This window comes from Xyrauchen texanus, chromosome 39 (assembly GCF_025860055.1).
Source record: "Xyrauchen texanus isolate HMW12.3.18 chromosome 39, RBS_HiC_50CHRs, whole genome shotgun sequence".
Lineage (NCBI taxonomy): Eukaryota > Metazoa > Chordata > Actinopteri > Cypriniformes > Catostomidae > Xyrauchen > Xyrauchen texanus.
In genome coordinates this window covers 11,660,084-11,669,668 of record NC_068314.1, presented here as the reverse complement: position 1 = coordinate 11,669,668, position 9,585 = coordinate 11,660,084, and the positions used below count along the sequence as shown (strand labels likewise).

The following is a 9,585-nucleotide window of genomic DNA, read 5'->3' as shown; positions in this document are numbered from 1 at the left end:
AAAGGTCAGACGAATATAAACTAAAAAAGAAGGATTATGATAAATCGAAGGCTAGGAGCCATGTCAACATCGGCGAGGCTTTTCAGCAGTGGAGAGACCTCCAAGAGGTGAAAGGCTTGAAGACAGATGCAGAAGTTTCTCTTTTTCTTCCCGATAGGTTAACAATACTTTTTGCTACATTTCACAGAACCATATATGCTGTTGTTGTGATGTTAGATTTAGTAGCAGGAGAGTTGTGTGTCTGGAGCTGATGTGCGTAACACCACCTTGCGTGCATGAATTTGAGGGGCGGAGCTTCTAAAGGAGCACTGAAGTGAGTGGTGTGTTTGTTCTGGCAGTCAAGTTCAAATATCAAGTGCTGATATTCCTCCCTCCCTCCTTCAAAAACAACACTGAACAATAGTTTTCTGAACACTAGAATAACACAGCACAGCAATAAGTGACTATTCTGAAAGCAAAACATGAAAATGCACTTTATTTAGTAATTAATGCATAAAGGAAGACCCTCTCTTATCTCCACACAATGGAAATGAATTGTATCACAGCTAATGTTTTTTTTTTTTTTTTGGTGCATTTTTAAAGAAACAATTTAAGCCTATTTTTACATTTAACAAAACTTGTTCTTTTGCATACAAGTTTCTGGCTGAAGAAAAAGCAAATAAAAGTTTTATATATCTGAAAAATTCATGCATGACAGAGTACTACGTTATGTTAAATACAAACTGATAAGATCCTAATGTGTCTATAGAATATAATTTTCCACACTTATCTCCAGTGTTTTAAAATTATTATTAATTATATTCATTAGAATAAAAAAAGATCATTAAAATACACAAGCATGTTGCTATGGAACTAAAAAGTTGTAATAAATTGAGTTATATAATCATACATATAACATTAAGAAAAAAAAAAACAAATTACATAGAAATGCAGCAATCTCGTGTCACTAAACAGTGGACTTTCCTACAAATGATAATCAGCAATTTAGACACAAGTATGTCCATCGGTACCAAAAAGTACACAAGAGACTTGTCAAACTGTCAACAATAGGATGAGATGTTAATAATTGACAGATCTAATAAAATTATTTGGAGCAACAAATAACATCAGTGGCCCGTGTATTCTGAAGGCATTGAGAATGCAGACATGCATTAGAGTAAACCTCTGCATAGGACAAGAAGTTTCTGAAAAACCACTGATCTAGGAGGGCACCACAGTAATAATTACTAAAAAGAACCCATTAGAAATCCTGCTGTAATGCACTCAAAACCACAACTTGATCCTGGTACAAATTCTGTCATCTCATGCTACTGGTAATTATGGTTATCAACAAAACCCCATCTATATCGTAGAGATATTTTACACAGCTGTGCTTGTACACAAGGCCATATAAAGTTACAATAACCTTTACAATAAGCAAAAAGGAAGTCTGTTTGTCAATATTTTGCTAACATTATAATGGTATATTTCATAACTAACGTAAAAATAAAGTAAAAAAAAAAAAACCCCACAAAAACACATTCTAAGGCCACATACAGTACACCGTATGTTGCACATATAAATCTGTACATTATATTGTGGGTCTTCTGGATGTTTCATCATGCCATTTACCATGAATATGTATAAAAAGAATGCATAACCAACAGTTCAGTGAATCCACATATTTCACCACAAAATAAAAATAAAACAAAATAAATGGACAAATATTTTTGTTAAACAAAGTAGCCTATTTTTAAACCATTAAGATTTTTTCGATTTGATGAGACATATTTTTTGAACGTTTCTTGAGATAAGAGTGATGCCAGAGACAGGTGCACTTCCTGTAAACTGAACTCAACTGATAATATAATTTCCACCAGCTCATGACAATTAGCAATAGAGGAGAAGGGGTTGTTATATACACATTTGTCAAATTCATACAGAGTTACAATACCAGAGCAAATATTTATCATTAAAAACACCTGTGAATGTTTAATGTATGAATTCCACAAGGACAAGTAGAGTTTTACAAACAGATTTCATAATGGTAGTAGGATGTTACCTGAGTCCTCAGCACAGTAGGATACTAAACCGTAGCACTTAACAGCAGGCCTATACATCACATATTATGCAGATTTAACAACATAATGGTGTTTAGCTAAAACAGAATGTGTATCAATAGTTGTCTGTTAATAATCGCCAAACCATATCAATAAATGATGGGCTGTTCCCTCACACAAAAATCACTTTTGTTTAGATGGTTGGTAGCATGAAATTTCCAAGTTAGTCATGTTTCTTCAAACAGTATCTTCAGGCATGAATTTTGTTCCCCACTTCTTAAAAGTACCACAAAACCCCTTCTAATTCCATAATCTATCCAAAAACATATCACATTCCTATCATTAATCAAGGGAGGACCTCTTGTTTTTTCAAACGAAGGAACTGATAAGAAAGAATGTTTGTCATCTTTTCTGTAGAGCGTCTCTCTGTCAGCAGGTGGCACCAATGTGCCGATGAGAGAGGTCTGAATGTGCTGTCTACAATGGGCCTGTCTTGGCAGGGTAGTGTCAGACAGCGAGTCGCCCCGGGGCAGGGTGTAGGGGGCTCCAGGTGGAAGGTGGGGCTGGGGGAGGCTCCTGGGGGAAAGAGCATGGCTGAGCTTCAACTTTAGCCACACCTCGACCCTGACACAACCGCCGGTGCCTCAACAGTCTGTCTGTCCGTGAGAAGTTCTTACAGTGGAAAAAACAAAAGTTAGTGTGAGTATGTATGTACCTGCAAAAAAAAAAACTTCTGACAAAAGAGCTAACGCATGGGGGAGACTTTTAGTAGTTTGTTTTTCAGGAATCTTTAATCTGAAGCTTTTGGTGTGGACTGAAGTATGTTTGACATCAGAGTAGGGCTGGGCAATACTGAAAATTCACTAAGAAACACTGAGCATGTTTACATGCAAGTTCTTACACATTTATGCTTAAGCTGACACTGTGTGGTCATGTAAACACATTAAACGGCTTTCCTTTATTGGTGTAAGGTCATAAATAAACCGATCAATATTCATAGATTCTTGCCCATTACTCAATTTAGCATTGTATATAACACCTTTACTGCCGTTCTTACTGGCTTATGCAATGGAAGCAAGTGTCGTTTGCATGCCTCTTCGACAAACAAACAAAGCAGAGAATAACTTGATTATTTCAAATCTCGGTTTTCTTTCTTTGCCAGATTTTTTTTTTAGGGAGTCCCTGCGTATTGGTGTGCATGTACACATGTGCAATGGGCTCACTGTGAATTTTTGGCTGATTTTAAATATCATTTTTGTTTGTAAATTAAGTTTACTTAAGACACCGTCATTTGCTTAACGACCTTCCTTGTTCTTTATATGTCCACTTTACATTAAGGTATTTTCATGAATTACTAATGTTGAATATGTATTAAGCATTTATAACATGGGAGGTAAAACTGCTCACTATTTGGCCAGTATTGCATGAAAGTCACTCTTTTTATGCATGTTGTTATAACTGCATATCAATGATTTATAATGCATTTTTAAATTACTTAAAAGGGACCTATTATGCAAAATGTGTATGTTTGTATATAAATGTGAGTCTGCAGTGTGTGTACACAACCACCCTACAATGTTAAAAGTCCACCCACTCCTCTTTCTTATATTTCTATTAATCAAAAACAGTGTGTCAATATGAATGTTTTTGTTTCTCGGCCTCACCCACGACGGACTCCACCCTATTCTTATAGATTCTCCCCAAAGTGATTACACACGGCCCACCATTTTTTACCAGCGCTGGAGCAGATACAGTGAGAAGAAGAATGTCTCCGCTTCATAAGTTCTGTTGCTGGCTGTAAAAGTGAACATAAGAGTCTTCATGTACTCCCGGCATCAGAGCCACTGAAGACGCAGTGGAAAAGTTTTGTTTTTGAAGGAAATGTGCCCCAAAACATACAAAAAATTTTTGTGCTAATAATTTTACACCGGACTGCTTTGTGAATGAGTGTCAATATAAAGCAGGATTTTCAAAAACATTTATTCTCAAGCATGGATCAGTACCAACTGTTCGTGTTCCAGCTTCATATCCTGATGATGTAATCATCACTTTATATTTTGTGAATGCTTGCAAATCTTGTGCTTCTTAGCTGATTCCATGGCTAATGCAGCCTTTTACAGACAAGTTACCATTGTCTCTGAATGTATTCACGGAGACCAGATATACATATATTCAAACATTAAATGGCTGAACTCAGGTATTTACGCTGTCAATCATATTGGTTCTGTTCTCTTACGAGAGGTTCTCTCGTATTGCGTAAGCTAGCTTACGCTATGGGAAAGATTAATCTTTTCTGAGATATTGAAGCCAAAAAATTATCCTTAATTTTGTATCTATTGTCAACACAGTGCGGCAGCTGCAGACCTTGAGCGGGCTAGCTAGCGAGCTCATTGGTTGCTCTGTGGCAACTGCTGCAGCCTATAGACGAGCTTGGGCGAACTCGCATCCAATGAGAGGCGTCCGCGCGCTCACTGCATCAAAGCCCGCCAAAAAGGGCGTGACTAAAGTGCATATAAGCGTAGTTCGTAGGCTGGAACCCTGATTTTCATCTCTTCAGCGAAGCTCTTCGCATCACTGAACCGGAAGCCGCGTCGCCGTTCGAGGGGCATCAAGCAAGCGTGGACAGCGCTCGAAGCAGCCGGCCGTCTTCGCCACCTTCAGCCGTCCTGCGAGCTACGCCATCCGGCGACGTATCCTTTTTAAAAGCAAGCTAGTTCTTAAAGAACTTCACAAAAGAGTACGAGCGTCTTTTTTAAGATGCCTCGCTCCACTTGCGCCTCATGCCGCGCTCCTCTCAGCACCGGAGACCGCCACATCATCTGCGCTCTCTGCCTGGGACTGGGGCATGCAGAGCTCACCCTCGTCGAAGGCGGATGCGATCTCTGCGAGGAGCTGCCGATGTCGACCCTGCGGGCTCGACTCGAAGCGCTCAGGACCGAAGCCGCCGCGCCGCCTTCCGTTCAGCCGCGCAGAAAAAAGGCTGCCGGAAACAGTGGTAGAAGCGATTGCCTCGCCGGAGCCCATCCCTCGAGCATCACCTTCACCCTCCCCGCCCACCCGGGATGCGCAGTTGCCGCCGAGCGGCTGCTCTGCTGCCATCTCGAACGAAGAAGCGGAGGATAAGGGCTGTTCCATCGTGGCTTCGGACAGCGAGGAGTGGTCAGGCTCACACGCCACCTCCTCGGCCCAGGAATCCAGCAGGACCCGCGCCGGAGTCGTAGGGAAACTAACACGCCTCCTCACACAGGCCGTCGACCGCCTCGGGCTCGAGTGGTCACCGCCCCTTGAGCAGGCACCCAACAGACTTGACGGCTGCTTTCTACAGAGCCGCCGCCGCGCAGCACCCGCTACCCGGGCCGCTCCCTTCCTGCCGGAACTCCACGGCGAGCTTTCCAAATCATGGAATGCGCCTTTCTCGGCCAGGGTCCGATCCCACGTCTCCACCTCTCTTGCTTCGGTGGACGGCGCCACTGAGAAGGGCTACGCTTCCATCCCTCCAGTCGAGGATGCGGTAGCAGCACACCTTTGCCCGCCCTCCGCGAGATGGCGGTCTAAACCAGTGCTCCCGTCTAAGGCCTGCAGAACAACTTCCGCCTGTGTTGGCCGCGCCTATTCCGCCGCCGGCCAAGCTGCATCTGCTCTGCACTCCTACAGATCCTCCAAGCGGCCCTTCTGCGGGAGTGGGATGAGGAAAGCAGGCATCCAGAGGCAGTTGCAGACATACGGAGTGCTACGGACCTCGCCCTCCGCGCTACCAAAGCTGCAGCCCAAGCTATAGGGAAGTGCATGGCCGCGCTGACTGTGACCGAGAGACATCTGTGGCTAACGCTAGCCGACATGGGAGAAGCAGAGCGCTCTACGTTCCTCAACGCACCGCTCTCTCCATCCGGTCTCTTCGGCTCCGCGGTGAGTGGTATCATTGACCGGTTTTCAGAGGTCCAAAAAGCCACACAAGCCATGAATCTCTTTCTGCCTCGTCACGCTAGCTCCTCTGCAGGCTGCCCACGTGAGCCTCCTGCACGAGCCTCTTCACAGCGCCCAGCTCAACAAACCCAGACTTCTCAGCGTCGACAGGGCGGCCGCCCTCGATCGCGCTCAGACAGCCGCCGCAGACCACCGCCCCCCCGCGGGCCTCGGACTAGAATTACGCTGAAACCTGAACAACCGAAGTCCTCCTAGCTTTGTTGACAAAACGACGGATCAGTCCCGCTGCGGCCGGACCACCGTCAAAGCTTCGCCCCCTGTCAGTCCCCTTCCTTCAGGCTACTACAGTGGTAGATTCAGCAGCCAACAAGCCGGTGTTAACGCCCACTTGCCTGCGCTCAAACACCGTTTTCACGGCGACCCAAATAAATCTGGTAAAGAGCAAGCATGCCATATGTGTAGAAAATGTGCCCACAACCCAGTGTTCACCTCTACACACAAGCATTACACATCCCGTGTCCATACCAGAGAGCAAACATGTCTTATGTGTAGAAAATGTGCCCACAATCCAGTGTTCACCCCTACACACAAGCATTACACATCCCGTGGCCCTATCACGGCACACTCACATAAAGCGGTTACGAACCGCTCGAGTGTTAGGGTTAATAAACGCACCCACGAATCCGTGCGCGCGCCCATTCTCTGCCCGCTCTGTCACACGGCCAGCAAACACCTCTCTATGTGTAAGTCCCGTGCCCGTGACTATGCTTGCGTATCACTTAACGGACGTGACTCTTTCCCCATTCACCTCAATCGGGAAGTCACTCACAGAACAGCCTGTCCATGCTGTCTGCGAGCAGTCCAGCATAAGCACAGTAAGCGCGCTCACACATTCTGTTCAGCGCGCTGTGTGCGGCAATCAGAGCGATTTGGCCACTCACCCTCTAACATTACGCTTCAAAGCGTGGGAAGATATTCCAGGGATATCCGAATGGGTGTTAAGCACAATAAAACAGGGCTATTTGCTACAGTTCGATCGCCGTCCTCCTTGCTTCAGAGCGCGGCTCGAAACTACTGTGAACACATAAGCAGCGTGCATGCTTCCTTCAGAAATAGCAAACCTTCTGTGCAAAAGGGCCATAGAGAGAGTGCCGCCTCCCCTGAGCGAGTCGGCGAAAGACGGCGGCCTCAGACCAATATTAGATCTCAGGGTTTTGAACAAAGCGCTTGCAAAAAGACCGTTCAAAATGCTTACAAGCAGCAAACTCCTCGCGCATGTGCGCCAGGGGGACTGGTTTATTTCTCTCGATCTGAAAGATGCATACTTTCAGATTCAGATAAATCCCCGTCACAGGCCATTCTTGAGATTCGCCTTCGACGGCCAGGTTTATCAATACACCGTCCTTCCGTTCGGCCTGTCCTTAACACCCCGTACTTTCACGAGTGCATGGACGCGGCGCTCGCACCCCTGCGGAGTCAGGGTTTGCGAATTCTGAACTATTTGGACGATTGGCTGATTTTAGCACAATCACATACGGAGCTTCTGTCTCACAGGACAGTTCTCCTCAGTCATCTGAACAGTTTGGGCCTTGCAGTCAATTGGACCAAGAGCTCACTACAGCCCAGTCAGACAATTTCCTTCCTTGGAATAGAACTAGACTCAGTGGCAATGACGGCTCGCTTATCTACACAGCGCGCGCGCCGTGTGCAGCAACTAGCCGCGTCATTTCAGATGAACAGCCTCACACCTCTGAAAAAGTTTCAGAGAGTGCTAGGCTACATGGCCTCAGCCGCAGCAGTACTTCAACTGGGTTTACTGCGCATGCGCCCGCTTCAGCATTGGCTAAACACCCGCGCGTCTCGCCGGGCTTGGGCCACAGGCCGCCAGCCAATCAAAGTGACTCAGACCTGTATTTCAGCTCTGCAGCCCTGGACAGTGGCCGAGTGGTAGAGCGGGGAGTGATGATGGGAGCTGTATCTCGCCGAAAAGTCATCTCGACAGACGCGTCCAACACGGGTTGAGGCGCGGTCTGCGAGGGCTCTCCGGTTTTTGGCCTATGGTCAGTTCAGGAAAAGCTCCTTCACATAAATTGTCTGGAAATGATAGCGGTCGAGTACGCGGTCGAGTACGCGCTCGTGCACTTCCTCCCAATCATTCAGGGTCACCACGTCCTGGTCCGCTCGGACAACAGGTCTGTGGTATCCTATCTAAACCGTCAGGGCGGTGTCAGATCCAGGAACCTCTTCCATCTGACGAAACGCATACTGAGTTGGTCCCAGCGCCACCTGCGCTCGCTGAGGGCGACGCACGTGCCAGGCCACCTGAACGACGGCCCAGACAGACTGTCCAGAGACAATATTCCCCCAGGGGAATGGTCCCTGCACGCTCAAACAGTCCAGACGTTATGGCGCATATTCGGCAGAGCAGAGATAGACCTCTTTGCGTCAGAAGAGAACTCTCACTGCCCAATATTTTCTCGAAAAGCGAGGACGCGCTGGCAGAGGACTGGCCCAACCGCCCACTTTACGCCTTCCCTCCTGTCTCGCTATTGCCACAGGTAATGCAGAGGATCAGGGAAACGCGCCACTCGGTGCTCCTCATAGCCCCGCGCTGGGAGAATCAAACATGGTTCCCGGAGCTTACGCAGCTGTCACTGACAGCGCCGTGGCCCATCCCAGTGAGAGCAGATCTCCTCTCGCAAGCTCGCGGAACGATCTGGCATCCCCACCCAGAGCGCTGGGCGCTACACCCGTGGGTGATCAACGACTACCCGTCGCTTTGCCAGGAGTAATAAACACCATCATACATGCTAGAGCCCCCTCCACGAGAAGACTCTATGCGTCAAAATGGTCTGTGTTTTCAAAATGGTGCACCGACAGAGACCTGGACCCACGGACATGTGGGGTGTCGCCGCTGCTCGTGTTTTTACAAGAGCTGCTGGATAAGGGCAGATCCCCATCCACGCTCAAAGTGTACGTGGCGGCCGTCGCGGCATTCGCTGAACCCCTGCACGGCCAGTCACAGGGTAAAAACGAGCTGGTCATCCGCTTCCTCAGGGGAGCTAGAAGGATGAACCCTCCGCGCCCCTATCGGTTCCTATCTGGGACCTTTCTATAGTTCTCGAAGCTATGAAAGCCCCCCCTTTCGAACCGCTTCAATCCGTGGATGTGAAACACCTCTCACTTAAAACCGTTTTTCTAACTGCCCTATCATCAGTTAAACGGGTGGGAGACCTTCACGCGCTATCTGTCAGCGCTGCGTGTCTTGAGTTTGGACCAAGTGACTCCAAGGTCATTTTAAAGCCTAGACACGGCTACGTCCCCAAGGTGGTCGGTACTCCTTTCAGAGCACAGATCATTTCCTTGTCGGCGCTACCAGCATCTGATAGCGAACGCGACGCCAATCTCCTTTGCCCAGTCAGAGCACTGAGATTGTATACTGCGCGCTCCGCATCTTTCAGAAGCTCCGAGCAGCTTTTCGTTTCGTTCGGAGGGCGCACCAAAGGTCTCGCCGCCTCGAAACAGACACTGTCCAGATGGATAGTGGACGCTATTGCTGCTGCGTACGCGTCAAAAGACCTACCATGCCCGCTAGGCATTAAGGCTCACTCCACTAGAGGCA

General features: G+C 47.3%; 1 protein-coding gene across 8 annotated transcripts in view; it reads right to left on the bottom strand.

Annotated features, from left to right (window-relative positions):
* Positions 1 to 452: 452 nt before the first annotated feature.
* The window catches only part of znf740a (zinc finger protein 740a), a 72,947-nt gene continuing 63,814 nt past the window's right edge, over positions 453 to 9,585 (bottom strand). For all 8 annotated transcript variants that reach the window (XM_052111003.1, XM_052111006.1, XM_052111008.1 and 5 more), the window contains one exon: positions 453 to 2,711. In XM_052111003.1, coding sequence (XP_051966963.1) covers positions 2,547 to 2,711 — 165 coding nt within the window. In that variant the 3' untranslated portion in view covers positions 453 to 2,546. The remainder of the gene's footprint in view (positions 2,712 to 9,585) is intronic.